This window comes from Ambystoma mexicanum, chromosome 8 (genome assembly GCF_040938575.1).
Source record: "Ambystoma mexicanum isolate Mex_15411 chromosome 8, UKY_AmexF1_1, whole genome shotgun sequence".
Lineage (NCBI taxonomy): Eukaryota > Metazoa > Chordata > Amphibia > Caudata > Ambystomatidae > Ambystoma > Ambystoma mexicanum.
This window is the reverse complement of record NC_090929.1, coordinates 161,323,777-161,343,647: the sequence shown is the minus strand read 5'-3', so window position 1 is coordinate 161,343,647 and position 19,871 is coordinate 161,323,777. Positions and strand designations below refer to the sequence as shown.

Below are 19,871 nucleotides of genomic sequence, written 5' to 3'. Positions count from 1 at the left end.
GGTGGAGTTTAGGGAGTCGACTGTCATTGGATGGGGGGGTAGTATGACCCAGAGGGCAGTAATTGGTTAGAGAGGAGAAATGCAGTTTTCAGGATAAAGCAACACTGCTTTTCTTTTTTACTGACCGTTCCCACCCTGACGACGGAGAATATTCATGAGCATGTAAATCCATGCCAGACCCATGCTGGAGAACAGGAGTTAAAGGTAAGTAACTTGTTCCTTACCATCAATTAGTTCACTTCCCTATTGTTTTGTCACAACCATGTCCGAGACTGCTTTGCACAAATAACATTTAAATAGTATTCTTTGGTTCTCTATTGAGGAGACTTTTCCTTCAAGATAGCCCTTTGGTGTCTCTGTAGGGAGTTAGCCCATTTATAAGCAATACATTTCAATGATAGCTGATCAGAAAACTATGTATATGGTTCTAGATTTTGCCAACGCGCTATGCTCGGTAATACACAGGTAACATGCTTAATGAGACTATGATATATATTGTAAGTGATCATTGGAACTGGACATTGTAAAGTAAGAGACCATTACAGAGTAAGTGCAATTAAATAAGGTACCTTTTTTTAAATAGCTTCTTTTGATGTAAATACACACCATTTTGTCTTTCAAAGTGTCCTTGCTTTTTAGGGAAGTGGTGTTTGCTTGGTAGTGCTGTTGGTACTACAGCTTTGTTACAGTATGCACAAACATAACTAAAGTTAGAAAATAAATCCAGTTGTAGACCCTGCAGTTTCGACCTCTGGCCCCTTACAAGATCACTCCCAAGCGTACTCCCCACCCCCATCACTGCCACCCCCCACCGCTTCCCTCATATACAGTTCACCCTCATGATGGCAATCTTCCTACAGGACGCAAGCTATAGTAATGAATCTCTCCAAAACCAGGCCTGTTCCCCCCCACGGGGGATGACTCAGTTGTGCCAATTCTTCTTTTAAGCATAATAAACAGCACCCCTGCTTCAAGATGGCCATTTCAGTTGAGTCATGTATACACCAGAGTTATAGTTGTCAATCCTCCCTTTCATATTTCCTTCTTTACTTTCATGGGTACACCTTTATCTCTTTAAGTATTCATTTTAAGAAGCCAGACATTTCTGCAAGGATACATTTATACTTGCCCATGTAGTTTCAACCATATATCAATCCCTGTCCTGAGACAAGGGAATGAAAGTCCAGTTTATAAAGTACCATGTCTGGGAGTATAATGAGAACAATTTCATGCTGACTACAGTAACAAGGCTGTACGCTCAAACGAATATACACACACATTTTCCCTATCCCAGTCCCACTGTCTCTTAGCTGTTAACTAGAAGCTAGTTATTTCTGTCCAGCATTCTAAAGGTAACTGCAGAAAATACGATGTGCCTACAAAGTGGATGTGTGTCAGGACATTATGTGTCGGAGTGTAAGGTTTTAAATTATTTTCTAAAGTGTTGGATGAAAGGTGTTTTCCTGTTGCTGGTTAGATGGTTGTTCCAGATCTTGGTTGTGCAGCAGACCACCTTTCCCGGTCTTTCTCTTCCTGGTTTTAAGCATCCAGGCTGCCAGTAGTTTGACTTTGATTATTGCACAAGCCACCTGGAACCAAGTTTTCAGCCATGTGGGGCATTGGCCATGATTGCCATGCAGATGAGACAGGGTGCTGTGGTGGTGGTGTGATTCCAGTTTAGGTCCTTGAAATCTGGGCATATGCTGTCCAATTTATTGATGATCTGAGCAGTGGCCTGGTGGACAACTGCCAGAGGGGCCATAGTATATGCTCTGATGCCATCCCATAGGGTGCATCCACCATCTATGTGAGGGAGACTTTGACAGCGGTTGTAAAATTGTCTGGACGGGAAGAAAGGCTTAATTTTGTGAAGTACAGGGAGCTGGTGCAATGCACTTGTGTTTTCATGGTGACATAGGCTTTGAATGATAGTTTGCTTTTGATGATGAAGTAGAGGGCTTTTTGTTTGGGAAGAGAATTAACGCGAATCCATGGAGTATCATTTCTAACAGCTAGGTTTGGACCTTAGTCAGTTTGAGGAAGCTTCAAGGAGAAAGAATTATAAAGTTCATCTTGTGCAGTTGTGTGGCAGTAGTTTTCGGATTATTTTGTCGTTTTGGGACATTGTGGAATGGGTTGATAGTTCATTAGGTTTCTATGCTGGAGAAATCTGTGCAGTTTTCTGTGTTTCTGGGAGGCCTTTCTAATGTGTAGTAGTGATTCTTCCGATAAGATGGTATTGAAGATACTCAATTTTTGTATGTTTCAAGATGAGATGGTAGGGGATGTAAGGAGAGTTGTTGCTGTTTTCAGATCTTGATCTTGTCAATGAAGGAGTTGACTGAGTCTCTGAACTATGAAATGGTGGATTACGAATATTTTATTAATATAGAACACATAGGTCATTCATCAAGCGGAGTGGGTACTGTTGTGGGATTTTATTTTTCTTTTAATTTACAAAGGATCATTTTAGCCATTCTGAAAATACACATTCTTCGATAAAAATCAGCCCACTCTTAATCTTAATGGGTAACTGAATGATGTACACATTATTTCAAGTTGTGAGAATCTGTTGCGATACTAGTTGTACATGTTTGCAAGTTTAAATCTATTTAACTATATCTAGTTTTAAATTGGAGTTGTTTTTGGTTGCTTTTCATATTGACCTGTTTTGCTGCGTGTATTCTGCTACTTTTAGGATGATCGAAAAGCTGAAGATGAACTGGCAAAGAAGCGGGCAGCGTTTCTTCTGAAGCAGCAGCGAAAGGCTGAAGAGGCTCGAATACGAAAGTTACAACTGGAGGCTGATGTCGAACAAAAACGAGATGAAGCCAGGTATATAGACCATTAAGAGAGCAGAATATGTTTGTGTAGTTTTCCTCTTTCTTTTTTCAATTCAGTGCTAATCATCTGGCAGTTTATTTTGACCTGTTCTTTCTTCTCAGGTTCACAGGACTGATTGATATCTCACACCAAACCATGCCCTTGGACTACTTTCAAACTCGTTGCTTTTTAGAAGGACATCTTTTTCTGCTTACTCACTGTCACCTTTCCCACCTTCCTGTTAGTTATTATCAAGCTAATGATTAGGAGATTGATGGGCGGCTGTTTGCCCTTTGTTTGTAATCATTCTTGAGCTGAATATGAATACACTGGGACCCTCTCAAGGCCAATCTGCTGGAGGTTTATAAAGAGTAGTTAAATGGGTATGCGTCATGGTTTGTGAGTTTCCACAAAGCTTTAACCAGCGTTACAAATGGTGGAAACCTCAGGAAAATACATTGGCAAGAAATTACAACTGGGATATGTTGAAGCACATCCAATCTCCCTTGTCTAGTGTCTCTGCAATGAGTGCTGGTGTAACCATCTTGAATTTCTGAAGAGGGAGGGAGAGGTTGAGGGTGGAGAGGTCCAACACAACTCTCAGGTTCTTCTTTTGTATGGCGAAAATCCTGGAATAGACGCCTAATCCTCTCTGAGAGGTTGGTACTTCTTCCACTGCCTGGCTCTCGACGAGCGACCAGATCTCCGCCAACAGAGTTGCTGTCCCAATCTGTGGGAGGGGAGGGGAGGGGAGGAAGGAGCAGAGGGAGGTATAGGTAGGTGATCCACGTGCCTGCAAAGTTCTGGTGCCAAAACTGCACGTGAGAGGCTAGCCTGCCCCCCATTGGAGACATGGGGACCCAGAGGGATGAGTCATGCCTTTTTGCTCTCTGAGGCCGCTGCTGAGGAGGGGGACTGGAAGAAGCCCTTGCCCCCCCCCCTTTTTGTTGCTTGCACCAGTGCTGACTCGGCGAGCGGTCAGGTTGTCTCTACCTCCGTTCCTTGAAAGCCCGCAACCCGCCAAACGTCCACCCCTTATCGGAGCGTTGATGCGACTGGGTGTATGCCTTGGGTGCAGCTTTCGTAAAAATAGATGAAGACTTTGCATTTTGCGAGCTGTTCTTAACCAATTCCTCATCGGTGGTAGAGTGGAAGAGGTCGCTACCCTCAAAAGGAAGGTCCAATATGCGATCCTGAACGTCGGGGTCAAACTTGCCAACCAAAGCCAAGCCGTCCTTCTCATGTCCGTGGCGATGCAGATGGCTCGGCAAGAGGTATCGATGTGGGCCACTGTGGACTCTATGATGTCCTCTGCTACCAGCCTGGATTGTCCTAGACCCGCCTTGAAGTATGCCTGTCTCTGAACCAGAAGTTCCAGAAGGAAGTCTGCTATTTCCCGCCACATCATCTGGTTAGCGGCCAGTATGGCATCCGCGTTGGCTTGACACAGGTGCAGGTAGGCGTTGAGTACAGCTTTTTCCTGTATGCCTCCAAGCTCTTCTCCTCTTTGCCTAGCAGCGCCGAGGACGTCTGAGGCTTAGAGTAAAGTGATGCCACAGCAAGCACCAACTAGTGCAGCTGGGGGTGCGTTGAAAGCAAGAGTGTATCCCCCTCCATCAGTCTATACTTGGCATCGAGGCACCGATTGACAGGCTGGGCCGAGTGTGGCTTGAGCCAACCCTTCTTGGCCAGAGCGACGATGTCCTCCTGCATCGGGATACCTGTCTTGATAGGGGGTCTTTGGGAGAGGACCTCAGGCTGCTCTACCTCTGGGTGAGGAAGGCCCAAATAGTCTGCCAAACCTGCAGGCCTGTCATGAAAGGCCTTTGCTGACGACGGCATATCAGGGTCCTCCTCCTCATCTCTATCTGCCTGGGTGTCTGACTGGTCCGCTGCGGGAGGAGGAGTGCTGGGCGTTGTGAGCTGCGGTGTGGAAACCAGAGCCAGAGGCTGCTGCAGAGATTGGCTCAGAACCGGCTGCACGGGGCGGATTCAAAGGACTCGGCAGCAGGGACTGCGCTGGGGCCGTGCTGGGGCCTGTGATGCCGGAGCCATGGGAGGAATGACTATAGGCGCCGGTGGAGTGACCGGAGGGAGCAAGTCCCTGACTGCATGCCTTAAGATTGCACCCATCTGGGAGGTTCGCATCGGCTCCAAAAACCTTTCGACAAACCGGTCGTCGGAGGCCGAAGAGGAGGCAGGGGATACTGATGGAGTAGCTGGGGATTGCTGGGGACGGAGCACACTCCGTCTGAGTTGCAGGGGGAACCTGCCCAGCGCTACTGATGGATACACTGTAGGCCACATAACTGTTTGACACCAGTCCCAACTTTCGCATTCACCCGCTTGGTCTGTTCCTAGGAATGGCATCGGACAAGCGGGCATGTTGTCTAGGGCGGTGGCCATTTTGTCGGGCCGCATGCCACGTGCCAAAGTCATGGTGCATTGCCCTCTGGACATGTTGTAACATGAGGCCTTTCCTGCACCTCAGGTCTAGGCCTGGAAGGCGTACCGCCCTCTGCATTGTCGCCAGTAGTGCTGCGTGCAGGCATCCCCTCGGACATGGTGCCGGTAGTAAGGCAAAGCCCCTTGGATGAAGACCCGGTAGAAGAACCTTGCGGATCCTCAGCACTGATACCGGTAGGGTCCGAAGACCCCTCGGCCATAAGGCCGGTAGCTGGCGTAGCCTCGGTGCGTGTGCTGGTAACAGAACCCGAGAGGTTCCTCCCGCTTGGGCGTTTCCTCCGAAAGGAGTTGCCCTTAGGGGGTGCAATGGAAAATAACGGTCCTCCCTTGGGCCTCGATCTCTGCTGAACAAACTTCTTCAGGTCCTCCTGCTTGGAAGAGTTCCCTCGACGTGGCTAGCCTGTTCTTCAGTGCGCGTAGAGTCAGGGAGTCGCACGTGGTGCAACCCTCCCAGCCGTGGACAGGGTCAAGGCAGCGGAGGCAAAGAGCATGGTGGTCAGAGGTGGAAAGATTCCCTCACAGGCTGAACACCTGCTGAAACCCACTGAAGTCGACATGCGCTGGGGAAGAGTGTGACGACGGAAGACCAAGTACCTAAATGACAAAGACAAAGATAAGCGAAGAATCCGGGGAAGAGCCCGTGGAATTACATGGCGAGGGCAAACCCAGGAGTGCTGGTGAAATCGGCCTGTTCCCGTCGACACGGAAAAGGGGATTGAGGAGTGGCGCCAGTGGGCGGCGTCATGGTAGCGCATGCCTCTAAATTTATAGGGGAAGAAGATTTTTCTGGTGAATAAGGTTCTTCTCCTGTCCCAAGGAATGGACGCCCATGCAGTATGGAGGAAAGGGGACTAAGAGTACCTTAGTCACTACGTTGAGTAACTTATAATATATCATAAAAGACCATAAGGAAACTGGTCCTCATTGAATGTCGGCCAGTAGAAATGTACTAGTATTTCAATAATATTGTTACTGGTGTCTTCTAGGACTCCTAAGCAGTAGTGGGCATGTATATCTTGGTCAGATCTGGTTTTCTTTCTCTGCTTCTGTGTGGTTATGTTTTTCTCCACACAGTAATACATAGTTGTCACTGGCATTGTTTCCATTTCTCTCCTCACGCCCCTCAGAAGTCTGGTGAGCTGCTTTGTGGTTATATTGTGTTTAAACATGAGGGCCTACTTGTATCTCAATGGCCACCCACTACCTCAACATACACCAACCTCTTCGTCCTGGTGCGTTTTAATAGGACATTTGCTTTCCTTTACATTAGTGCAAAGCTGAAGCCCACACAGTGATTGTTTTATTCACTCCCTTGTCTAAAATATGGACAACTGGGCAATAGTTGAATGGTTGTGTGTCACCTTTAGTGCCTAGCCAAAGTGTGTTCTTTGTTAAATGTTTGAGTCTCCAACCCACCTCTTCCCCAGTAGCTTGCCACTTTGCTCACACCTTCACTTTTGATATGATGAGGTATGTGGGGCCTAGCCACTTTTGTCTGTCTGCTGGTTAACTCATAATGCTACCGGTGCTTCTTATAAATACGATTCAGTCACTCCCATTCTCTCCCTGACCCCCACACACATTCCTCTTCTAGTTCCTTCCATGATGGTGGTACAGTGTTGGTTTGTTTTGGGGGCGGGGGATTCTACTTACAGGTTTGGGGGCAATAGTCATGTGAATTATGGGTAGCCATTTGTCTTGCAGAGTTGGGGGTTGGGGTTTACTGGAGAGGCTGACTTGTGCTTAGTGACTTTTATTCATTGAAGTGCTATCCTTTATCATGGACTAAGTAGTTAATACTACGGCTTTGCTTGTATGGATTGTTCCAGTGATCATTTTTTTTCTGTCTTCCAAATATCTCTGCTGGCCTATGTTTTATACTGGTTAAGATTTAGTCGTGGGTTTTTGGAGGACCAAATCAGTTTCTTTGCAACCCTTGTGGCTATATGACTCCTCTGGGATATTTAGTGCTGTTTCCATATGACTCCTGGGCTATTTAGTGCTGTTCCCAGGTGCTCCATTAAAAAAACAGATATGGTGCCTGATTCCTTGTAGAATTAGAGACCCAGTGTAGGTCTGCTCTGCATTGCTAAGTCACAAGAACTGTTAGTCACTATTATATGCTCCTTTCACCTGGAAGTGTATTGCTTACTTGGGGACTTCCAGTCAGGTTTCAACCTTGGTGAGCAAATAAATCACAACATTGAATATTAAAGAAGAGATAACAGAGCCACAGACCAAGGGTTTCTTGCAAACTGATGTTATGTGGCACATCAGCCTTGCTTTATACCATCGGCCATATTGTGCTGATAGATCACCTTACATGATCTTCTGTAGTGTATGGGACTGCCTTTGCTAGGTTTTCCTTTCAGTTAGGCTAGGATCCATAGTCAACTCGGCCATACAACAAGGTTCATTCCGATAGCCGATTCTCTACAGTATCTATATAACCCTGCTTCCCACATCCGGTGTTCCCCCAGCATTGGCTTCCACATGTATGCATAGTAATATCATGATTACCTGCAAGATGTGAGATGAACTTGGGGATGGCGTGGTCGGGGGGGTAATCTGTTGAAAAATGTATGCAGGTATTGCAATATTATACACAGTAACACATACAGCACAGTTACAAAATATGTGCAGTGCAGTATTGCAAAAAACAAGTGTTGGTGTATCATCACAAAACTGTTACAGATGATTACAGGCTGCTGGTGTACAATGTGTTGGATTACGGTGCGTTTAAATTATTGCACAACCAAAGGAGTCTTGCAAATCATTATCTGAGTTTGATGATGGTTAAATGTTGCAATGCAGCTGTTCTATACATTGCAACTAGTTTACATATTATAATGGGGTACCTGGGCAAGATTGGTGGCTACATTGGAGATCATGGTGACATTAGAGTCAGTCGTATTTCAAAGAAACGAGATGGGGGTAGATTGGTGTTTGGCTGGGGCCTCCCTCGGGAACAGCCTGCCTGCCACTCTGAAACTTGAGGAGAACGATTTCCGGTTCCGGAAGCACCTCAAGACCATCCTCTTTTCTTCTGCCTTTGCTCCTCTTCTCCCCAGCTGATCTGTTCAGTCTCTCTGCATCGTGCACCTGGTTACCCTCTGATTTTTCGGGCCCAGGTACATGCTCACCCTGCCACCCACCCGCACTGCCTCCTGGCCATCCCTTGCACTGAAGTCTGTATCTGTAACCCTATACTCCTCCCCCCTATTTTTCTCTGCTTATCGGAGACACCCTGTCTGTTTCCTTAAACCTAGCACTTGCCACTTGCTGGCTGCACTGCCACTGTTGGTTGCTTTTTATTATTTATCTCCCTTGTTTCCCTCCCTTGCCTTGTCACGCTCCAAAACACTTGTTATGAGTGTGATACAAATAAAATATCAATATCAATATATTCTCAGATTGCATACTGTAAGAATAGATTTAACTTCTTGTGATATGCGACGTGCCGCATAGAGCATATGAGTCTGGAGATTTATCTTATGGGATCAGGTTTGCGTTTCTGTATTGGGGATTAGGTGGTGACGGTGGGAGTTGAATGGTCTGACTGAGCCCCAGTTTGTTACTGTTGGTATGGTACTGTGCAGGAATAGATGAATCTTGATGGTGCAACTGAACATGGTGTCATTGATTACCCAGTGTTTTTCAATTGTAAGCTCTTCAATTATTTATCTGGGGCTCATCAGCAAATTGCCAACTGGTTGAGCAAAGGGTAGTGACATGGAAACATTGCTTTTTTTATTTTTTGCAGTGCCGGCATAGCTGTCTGCTGCTATTGGAAGGTGATACATATTATATTTAAGGCGCTCTTGTACTGGAAGCAAGAGGAGACTTTTGTTCAGAGTTCATTCTGCATGTCTTTTGTTGAGGCCCAAGGTCAATTTGGTGGCAGTTTTCAGACGTTTATGATCGGTTTAGTTGATATTCAGGTAGGCCAGTGTAACACATATTGGAGTAGTCTAACTTGGAGCTGACCAATGTTCCTATTGGTATGGGAAGGTTTTCCTTTGCGGCTGAATGGGAGTATTTGTTTGTGACAGACAGTTAAGACAATTTAAACCATTAGGTAAAATAATTGTACAGGTGTGTCAAATATTCTCTAGGGAAGATTCAAGTGTTTGAAAGTTTGTTAATGCAAGTCCCTCAAATATGGAAGGTGAGTGTTAACATACCCCTAATAATCACAAACACCACTGTAAATATCACTCACCCTCATCCCAACGATCTACCCGACTTTGGTTCTCCCTACCACCTAAAATTATTATTATTTAAATGTTTTATAGTGCCACACGCCTGTAGGCCTGAATGTTCTATCATAATCCTCCAAAGATCAGAGTCAGATAGAACTCCTAAATTGCCAGCCGAAGTAGAGCATGAGATAGAGGAAGAGGAAAAAGAGATTGAGCAAGAGATAGCAGAGGATGTAAACAGCCAAATTTCTGTTTTAGACAGATAAGGTGTAGGAACAGTGAATGCCTCCAGGATTGAACTGACCGTAGATAAGCAGAGACATTACTATGAATAGCCTCAGAACAGGATGACCGAGACAAATGTGGTCGTCGTCAGCATAGAAGTGATATGAGAGACCAAAGGGTTTGATGATGTGAGCAACAGGGGCAGCATAGAGAGAAAAGGCCCCAGGACAGAGCCTCGAGGAAGGCCATGCTGAAGAGGGAACAGAAAGTGAGGGCACTAGATCACGAAACTGAGAAAGAACAATCAGTAAGATAAGAACAGAACCATTTTAAAGTGGAACCAGTGATTCCCCCAAAGGGGGGAGAGAGGACAAAAGAAGAGTGATCCACAGTGTCGAAAGCAGCAGAAAGATCCAGTAGAATAAGAATAGAAGATAGTTTCGAATTGAGGGCAGATAGGAGAGAATCTGTGATGGCAAGTAGAGTAGACTGTCGAGTGCAGAGGACGAAAACCAGATTGAAAGGGAGAGAGAAGAGAATTATGATCAATATGAGTGAGTTGAGAATAGACAGCACGAAAGAGTTTTGAAAGCCAAGGTAGAAGTGAAATTAGTTGATGGTTGGATAGGATTGAAGAGTCCAACGTGGGCTTCTTTAGTATAGGAAGAATGACTGCATGCTTAAAATGTGAAGGAATAGAGGACATGGTGAATGAAAGATAAAAAAACAGCAGTAAGATAAGGAAGTAGAAGAGGGAAAACTTTGGGGATGATTGAAGAAGGAAAAGGGTCAGAAGGATGGGTTCTAGAAATACAGTTGGCAACATCAGTAACCGAGAGTGAAGAAAATTTGGCGTTGCGCTTGAAGATGAGAGAAGATGATGCCAAGGAGAGGAAAGATTAAGAGAAGAACATAGGACCTTATCTGTGTAAATAAAAAAAAACTAAGTCAGATGGGGAAAGAAAAGAATGAAGTGAGGGGTTAGGAGATGTCTAAGAAAGAAGTTGATTTACTGTTTCGACAGTGACACAATAAGGTTGTACTAATTATTTTTGGCGCTAAGAAGAGAAGAACTATAGGATGAATGTAAGATGAATGTAAAGAAGATGGAGCTTGAAGGTCTTTGAGGAGTTGCGATTGCTTTCTGTCTGCGCTCTGTGCGACGAATAGATGAGCGAAGAAGTTGAAGGTCTGTAGTGACCCAGGGTTGAAGAGGTTTTATGAAAGGGTTTGAAAGGGCGAGCAAGGTGAGAGAGCTCAAGGGTTGATAGAAGAACGGATTTAAAAGTAGAAAAGGCAGAGTCGCAGGCAGCTCTGCAAAGTCCGTAGGAGAGGGAGAGTTAGAGGTAAAAGAATCAATAAAGTTGTGAGTATTGAAATGACGGAAGGTCGCAATGAACAAAAAGTGGGGGAGGAAGTAAGGGAGGGAAGAGTAGGAGAAATAAAATCAAAGTAAAGAAGGGAATGGTCTGAAGGAGGGAAATGTGGACATAGTAGAGGAAGAAGGGAAGGAAGCAAAGAGAAGATCGAGGGAAGAACCAGAGATGTGGGATGGGGGAGAAGGGTACTATAAAAGATGAAAGGAGTCAAGAAGAGGGTGAAAAGGACAGGAAGTGTGTGTGCAGAGGACAGATGGAGAATGGAAGAAGCAAGGATAGAAGAGCATCAAGATTATCGCAGGAGGAGGTAAGAGACCCAGGTGGGCGGTACCTAAGGAAAGCAATTGGACATGGGTGACTGAAGCAACAGGACTGATATTAAAAAGAGGGGAAGGTTAACTCGGGATTTGCTGAAGTAAGAAGAGTAAATGAAGGGTGAAAGAGGAGACCAGTGCCTCCCCTTTTCCAGTGGTTCAAGGGGGGGTACTAGAGAATGCAGAGCAAGAGGTGATGAGAGCTACAGCATCAGAAGGTAGGAGCCAAGTTTCCGAAAGATACAGGAACTGAAGTTTGAGGTGGAAAAAAGCATCAATAATCAAATATAATTTATTATATACTGAGCAGGAGTTCAGTAGACCAATTGAGTATTAGTGAAGGGTGGAAGAACAAGGAATTTGAATGCCATTAGTGATATTACGGCAACGGGGATAGGGAGAATGAAGAAGCAACATGGGAGGAGGCATGAGAAGGAATGTAGAAGGGCATAGATAGAAAAAAGAAAATCTAAGAAAGAAGGAAATGGACGGGCCAAGGTGTTTCTTATTAGCTGCCGAGTGATAAAACAACATTCTATTGTCTGATTGTATTTATGCAGGAGATGCAAAAACCTGATTTTAATACTAAGTCTGCTACTGATAAGTGCTCCATTGTGAATTTCACCACTGATGTGCATAAGCCAAGTTAAAGAGCTAAAACTGATATCGTTGTCGGCAAACGATTTGGGTAGCAAGATATGCAATCCAGCTTTTCAGAGTGGTGCAACCACTTGTGAGTTATTAGTTGCTGCATCAACCGTAAAGCGGCTAGAGCCAAAACTAATTGAGCAAATTGTTAGTCATACCGAGATTTGGTTTTCTTCGGTTGATTGAATTGTGGATTTTGCATTCACGTTTGTAAATCTACATATTGGATCATCCAGGGACACCATTACTGGTATACTCAACCGTTTTGTTCAGTTTAATACAATTTTTGAAACTGCATTAGACATTCTTTGGTAAGTCAAGATTTGAGTGATCACACCAAAGAGGTGGTTTTGGAGGATAGGATCTTAAGTTATGATGACACACAATTGCAGGTTGGAGAGGTGTGACAAGTTATTGAGTAGATAATGAACACACTTGTTGTGTCAAGTGAGCCTTATTGTACCATTATTCCTGAATAAATCCTTGTTGATTGCATTCCGTACAAAAATTGCAAAATAGTTGCCCATGATCTATGGATAGTAAGAATTTGACACCAGGCTATTGTTTTTCACTGCTTTATTTTAACTGGGCAGGCTGTCTTCTTGCTATGGCACTGGGCACAATTGCATAATAGATGTTAGTGCACTGCAAAATGTATCCTAGTTTGACTAAAGTGGTATTTGTTTGAATAATATTCAGGCGCAAAGCTGAAGAGGAGCGTATCAGGAAAGATGAAGAGAAAGCTAGAAGAGAGCTCATCAAACAGGAATACCTGAGGAGAAAACAGCAGCAGATATTAGAAGAACAAGGACTTGGTCGAGCCAAACCAAAACCTAAAAAACCCAGGCCTAAGTCTGTTCATCGGGAAGAGTCTTACAGCGATTCTGGGACCAAATGTTCTACTACCCGTAAGTGATCTACAGAAATAACTGTGTTAGCACACTATTAAAAGATCTGTTGACCAACATGCATTTCTTCTTTATGTAGCTGACAACTTAAGTAGTGCCCAGTCTGGTTCCAGTCTTTCGTTGGCTTCTGGAGCAACAACAGAAGCAGACAGTGTGCATTCGGGCAGCACTCCATCACATCGGTAAGGATTTAGCTATTTATAATAAAGTATGTTTGAAGAGGACATACCAAACCTTTTTTAGTAATCTTTATTGTTGAATGGAGCCATAGCTTCAAGATGTTATTTTTTAGTTTCTTCTATTATTTGGCCAATAATAGGATGTCGAAACAATAGCATCTTAAAATGGTGCTGTTAAGGAAAATCTGTCCCAACTTCTTTAGAATATTCTAATCTGCATTTGAAGTGCCTAAGACCACTCAACATATACCCTGTACTGCTGCTAAACATTACCTGGAGTTCCCCAAACCTGCCCAGCATCCCACAAAAAAAACATGCACTGCAGAGTTGCCTTCCTTCAGCAAAATAATGTAATTCCTCTGTCTCATGTTTCACCCAATGCATTTAATTGGAGCCTTGGAATGGAAGCTGTTTTTGGGACTGTAGCTTTTCTCCCATTTCCACTAGTTCCACTCCTCCCTCCCCTCAGTGAAGCGCTATACATCCTATCCCAGGATTACTCTGTACCATGCACACCCAAGCCTCTGGGCAGGCCCCACTAGGGATATGTTTGACTTCGGTTCGGTGTCAACCATAGCCAGCCTTCTCCCTTTTTCATGGGATGCCAGAATGTGTCACCTCATGAAACTCAAGTCTTTGGGCACCTTGATCACCAGGTAATTTGGGTTGTCCATGTGCCCATAGTCTGAGAAACACAGCCATATTGCACCCCCGCATAGACCACAAAACGATTATGTATGGATGGATAAGGGAGGAGGTCTGGTCACTTGACATGACTGATGGAAGCAGTAGATGCTGAAGATTATAATGTTGAATTAGGTGTATCTATGCACAGACTGTTACCTCACTAACAAAACATATGATAGCTGCCAGTTTTTCATGGCGACGTTGGTGTCCATGATATCATGATCCAATGGGACTTACAGCCCATTGCATTGGCAGACAATTATTGTTCTGCTCATTGGTACAAAGAAGGGGGTACTGCACTCGGTAAAGCATTTTTTTTCTGACATGATTTTAATACTGCACTTTCCTCCGTCTACATGGATGCCATGCATTTGCTGCCTGCACACTGTTGTAATGACATTTGCTCAAGGCTGAATAATCCTCAGGCTCTTATTTCTTTCAACACAGTAGGATTAGAGGAAGTGTTTTCTGCTATGCCATCAGTCATGTGAAAAGCAAATTGTGATGGACATTGAACATGTCACAACCAGGCTGTATACCTCAATTCCAAGAGCCGGATGTGCGAATAATTTGAAGCTGGAACTGTCAGTATTATTTACTCCTTGGGTGGCCATCACTGGCCACAACCTCCCGACATAGCATTGCATATTAACTATGAAAAAGGTATCTGTGATAGAAAAAGAATAAACATTTCAAAATTAGTGCAGGCTTGTCATACTTGGGGGACATTGCGATTTTCTTCATTGCCTTTTCCTCTTGCGTGCTTTATAGGGTAAAGGTACCAAGCAAAATTATTTTTTTCTTTATAAACTGAAGTTTAATTTGGCCATAGCAGTGTGCACTGTTTCCAGCCTATTCAGAGGATCCCAGAACACAATTTACAAATGTAACAGAAAACAACTGAAGCCATTCTTTCTCTTTTTCTTTTTTTTTCTTTATGAATCTGAGCTTAATATAGCAATGGTTTGTCATCCATGTGGATGATAAAGTGGTAGGTGTCTTGGTACTTCAAGAAGCTGAGCTACTCCTGAGTGTGGCTCCTCCCAATCCCAAATTAGCCTGTGGCAGACTCTCAAGTAGACAATCGGCTACAATATAAAGAGCTGCGCCTAAAGGCTGCCCAGCACTTCAATATTGACACCCAGGAGACCCAGGTGGACAAGGACTTTGTGGAGGACATTCTTGGTGACGAGAGGTCCGCCTCTCAGTTCATCCCCCTTTTACAGTCTATCCAGAGGCGTATACAGCCTTCCCTACTTAAGCCTAAACTCATAAGGGCGGTTAACCCTTGTATTGAAAAATTGTTCAAGCCAGCACCTACATACAATGGGGGGGTCAGCTCAAACTGGACTTGCTTGTCGTCACCACTACTAGAAAAAGGGCCTGCACTCCTCTGGCATCGGCTGAAGCCCTGCCAGATGAGGAGAGCAAAAAGATGTACCCCTTTGGTAGAAAGGTTGCGCCCTCAGCAGCCTATCGGGCAAGAATTGCTAATAACACCACCCTCCTAGCTAGTTATGGCTGTCATAAGTGGGACCAGTTGGAACACCAGGTTGAGGCGGTACCAGAACCCTTAAAGTTTCAGCTACTAAGTACCATCTCAGAAGGCAAGCAGTTATCTAACTGCATTCTTAAGAACAACCTCGACGCCGCTGACAATGCGGTTTGCATCATTGCAGAGGGAGGGTACACTTATCAAACGCATGCCTGGCTTAGACAGTCTGTGTTTAAATTGGAAACACGGGCCACCTGCTTAACATGCCCGTGAAACCTAATGCCCAAAGCAAGGCAGTCGAGGATGCCCTCAAAAGTACGAAGGAAGAGTATGATACTCTTACGTCCATTGGCCAATTGACCAACAAACCCTTCATCCAACTCAGTTCCTTTAACTTCATGAGCTTTCAGGGACAGGGCACGCAACGATCTTTTGGGTACAATCCAGGTGGCCAGTCTTCGTCATGGGGCTCCTCACAGCGACAGTCTTTGAGGCCATAAAAGATCCAGAGGAAGAGGCAGAACCTCCCCGGCCCAAGGCTCCACCCATCCCAAGCAATGACGCACCGCCTCAAGTCCCCTTCCATGCCACTCAAGGAAGAGGTTGCATCTCACATTTCGCCCACGCATAGGAGGGGATCACGTCCTACAAGTGGGTATTGTCCACGGCAGCGAACGGGTATTGCATAGAACTTTTGCAAAAACCATCTGCCAAGACACACAAGGTTGACACCAGAAGAGTGGCGCACACTTCAGGAGGAAGTAAAAGCCCTGCTGGAAAAAGGAGCCAAAGAGATTGTCCAAGCAAATCAGGTAAACAAGGGTATTTATTCAACGTACTTACTTGTGCCAAAGAAAGACCTATCCATGTGTCCAGTACTAGATCTGCGCCCATCTAACACTTATGTCAAACCTCAAAAGTTTCCCATGGCCATGCTCCAAGAGGTAATCCACCTCCTAAAACAGGAGGATTACATGGCCACATTGGATATGAAAGATGCATTCGAGGGGATTGGGTCCTCCGACGTATTCCATATCTATGACATGTAATCACCACAGCTGTGCTGCTTCAGAAACTTTTTTCGGCCTCTGCGTCCTGCGTCGATGACGTCGATGCGCCGTCGTTGAGGACCTCCTCCGACGTCATCCGATGTGATAAGTAGGACGCACGACGCCAGTAGCCTCAGTTCCGTTTTTTCCGCGAACGTGTTGCTTTGTGATTCTCGGTTCACGCCTCGACTCTTTAGAGTTCTGTTCTTCTCGGTTCTTCGAACCTGTTCGTTTTGTGAAAATCCTTTGTGTGAAGATGTCTTCTACTTCGTCTTCGACCCCGCGTCCGGGTTTCAAGAAGTGCGGGGAGTGTAGGTCCAAGATGTTGGTGACGGACTCACACAACGCCTGCCTCTGGTGCCTCGGGGAGGCCCACGACACGGATGACTGTATCGACTGCCAGTCGCTCATGTCCAAAGCCTTACGCGAACGTAAGAAGAAGTTGTCGGTAGGTCGGGTGTCCAAGCCCAGGAAGTCGAAGTCTGCGGGGCTTTCGACGGATGATTTGAGGGGTGACTCTCCACGTCATCGTCGGAAGTCTCGTGGGTCTCCTTCTAGGAGTCGGTCTCGCCACTCCTCAGCCTCTTCGAGGCATTCTCGGAAGCGCCGACACCGGTCGTCTTCCAGGTCCTCTTCGGAGGACTCTGCCCGGCACGTCGCTTACCCCACCAGCCGTGCGACGCCGGAGAAATGGGCTTCCTTGGGAAGAAAATGCTGGCGATTCTTGAGTCGCAGGGTACTATGCCGTCCGCGCCCCCGAGTGGGGTCGGTCGTGAGAGATCGAGAGATACCACTCGCAAGAGTGGTCGGCACGAGTCACGGGAGAGGTCCTGTTCGGCAAGGAGACTCGTTCTCGACGTACCCGTTCCAGGTCCCGGTCCTCGACGCGTTTGAGACCGCATGCACCTGTGAGGTCTTCGAGGAAGACATCGACGTCTGAGGCGTCGAGGGCGTCGACAGGCTTTCTCGAGGCTCCGGCTCCGAGGAAGTCGTCGAAGCCGTCGACGCTCAGGTCGTTGAGGGACACGCTTGGGGCTCCGGCTTCGAGGGCTGTGTCGACGCCGCCAATGCTGGAGGCGCTGCATCTGACGTCGACGCCGATTTCCTCGGCGCCGATCCTCTCGGCACCGATGCCGGTTCTCTCGACGCCGGCGCCGATTCGCTCAACGCCTTTCGTGTCGGAGGTACCCCGTGGCACGGGAGAACCCCCTAGGAAGGCTCTGGTTAAGAGCAAGCACTCTCGGGTGCCTTCTTTTCGCCACCTGGACTATATTTAAGAGGAGGATGAGGATTCTGATGGCCTGGTTCCTAGTCAGGTTCCAGATGAAATTGTCTCGGGCCATAGTCAGTTTGACGATTTGAGACAGTCACTGCATGATGCCAGTGGACTGGACACCTCTCCGGAGGTGGAGTTTTGTAGGCCTGAGCCTGGCTCTCATGCCGATTCCTCGTACCGGCGCCTTATGGCTAGAGTTTCTGAGTACTTGGGATGGTCCGCTCCCCCAGGGGAGTTTGTGCAGGATGATCTGACGGACATCCTTGATGTTGGTCCCCCAACTGATCCGGTACTGCCCTTCCATATGACTTTACAGAGAAGGGTGGCGGCGGCTTGGACTGCTCCAGAGAGTCTCCCGGCATTGGGCAGATCCTTGTCGCGAAAATACCGTCCAGCCAGTAGCGACCCCTGCTACTTGACCAGGCACCCAACTCCGGAGAGTTTGGTGGTGCAGGCGGCCACGGCCCCGGCAAAGCAGGCGTCGTACCCTACCATCCCTCCTGATAGGGACGACAAACGTTTTGATGGCTGGGCGAAGAAAGTGTTTTCTTCTGGTGGTATGGCGCTTCAGGCGGCCAACTCCTTTTGTGCCTTGTCTCGTTTCACACACACTCTGTAGAACTGTGTTGCGTTAGCGGCTGAACATATTCCCGAAGGGGACGAACGGGATGGTTTCCTTGCTATGGTCCAGGATGGTAAGGATGCCATGTGTGAGTCCGTTCAGTCGGGTTTGGACTTAGCTGAATGCGTCAGTAGGTCCATGGCGGCGAGCACCGTGATACGCAGGTTTGCGTGGTTGCGGAAGTCGGGGTTTGCTCCTGATGTGCAGTCTCGGCTCCTCAACATGCCCTTTGACGGTGAACACCTTTTTGGCAGCAAGGCTGACGAGAGCCTTGAGAGGTTGCAGACCTCGAAAGCTGCAGCGAAGTCGTTGGGCGCTGCAGTTCGCCAACCTCTGCCTTTTCGTCCTAGGGGACAGCAGTGGAGGGGTGGTTCCTTTCGCTATTACTCGTCCTTCAGTAAAGCGAGAGGAGCTGGCAGTCAAAGAGGCCAACGCAGGGGTACCAGAGGTGGACGACAGGGTACCCGTGGTGCCAAGGCCGTTCGGGCAGTTGCCTCTTTGCCCTCAGGTAACGCCGCGGCCGCTCCCACTCAGTCATGAGGCCATGTCCCATGGTTCGCCGGTTGGGGGAAGGCTGGCGCAGCATCTTGTAGAGTGGCAAGCCATTACTTCAGATGTGTGGGTTCTGGAGATCATAACCCACGGCTACTGTCTTCCCTTTCGGCACAGGCCTCGCGACAATCCACCGGGGAACCTCTCTTTGCAGAGTCCGGATCCGCTCCTTGCGCAGGAAATTCAAGCCCTGCTGGAGAAAGGCACCATAGAACTGGTGCCTGTAGCGGAGAGGAACAAGGGATGGTATTCCCCTTATTTTTTGATTTCGAAGAAAGACGGGGGATTGAGACCCATCATGGACTTGCGCGGTTTGAACAAACTCCTCAGGAAGGACAGGTTCAAGATGGTCACTCTCTCTCAAGTCCTCCAGGCCCTTCAGCTTCAGGACTGGTTGGTGTCACTCGACCTCAAGGATGCTTACTTCCATGTGCCGATCCATCCCAAGCACAAGAAGTACCTGAGGTTCGCGGTTGGCGACTCGCACTTTCAGTTTCGGGTCCTGCCATTCGGATTGACCTCCGCCCGAGGGTTTTCACCAAGCTCATGGTGGTGGTGGCAGCGCATCTCAGGCAAGGGGGGGATTCACGTCTATCCCTACCTGGACGATTGGTTGATCAGGGGGAGCTCTCCCGAGCAAGTCCTGGATCATCTGTCCGTCACCTGCCACTCCCTTCACAGGCTGGGCTTCTCCCTCAATTTAAAGAAGTCCCATTTGATGCCAACACAGCTGCTCCAGTACATCGGAGCAGTGCTCGACACTTCCCTGGGGCAGTGTTTTCCTCCCCAGGTGAGGGCTCTTCACATTCAGCAGATGGTGCACAAGTTTCAGCATGCCCAGACGCTCCCAGCGTTCGAGTTCTTGAGGCTGCTCGGCCTCATGGCATCCTGCATTCTTCTGGTGCCAGAGGCTCGCCTGCGGATGAGATCTTTGCAGTGGGCGCTCAAGACGCAATGGTCGCAGTCCTCCGGCAGGATGTCGGACCCGGTTCAGGTGCCGCCCTCGGTCGCCCGGGACCTTCTGTGGTGGGCCGTCGAAGGCAACT

The 19,871-nt window shown here is 47.0% G+C and overlaps 1 protein-coding gene across 5 annotated transcripts in view; it reads left to right on the top strand.

The window, feature by feature from the left end:
* CAMSAP1 (calmodulin regulated spectrin associated protein 1) overlaps positions 1 to 19,871 on the top strand; it is a 1,201,485-nt gene that overhangs the window by 934,438 nt on the left and 247,176 nt on the right. For all 5 annotated transcript variants that reach the window (XM_069609553.1, XM_069609551.1, XM_069609554.1 and 2 more), the window contains 3 exons: positions 2,699 to 2,835; positions 12,757 to 12,965; positions 13,045 to 13,147. In XM_069609553.1, the coding sequence (XP_069465654.1) occupies positions 2,699 to 2,835; positions 12,757 to 12,965; positions 13,045 to 13,147 (449 nt within the window). The remainder of the gene's footprint in view (positions 1 to 2,698; positions 2,836 to 12,756; positions 12,966 to 13,044; positions 13,148 to 19,871) is intronic.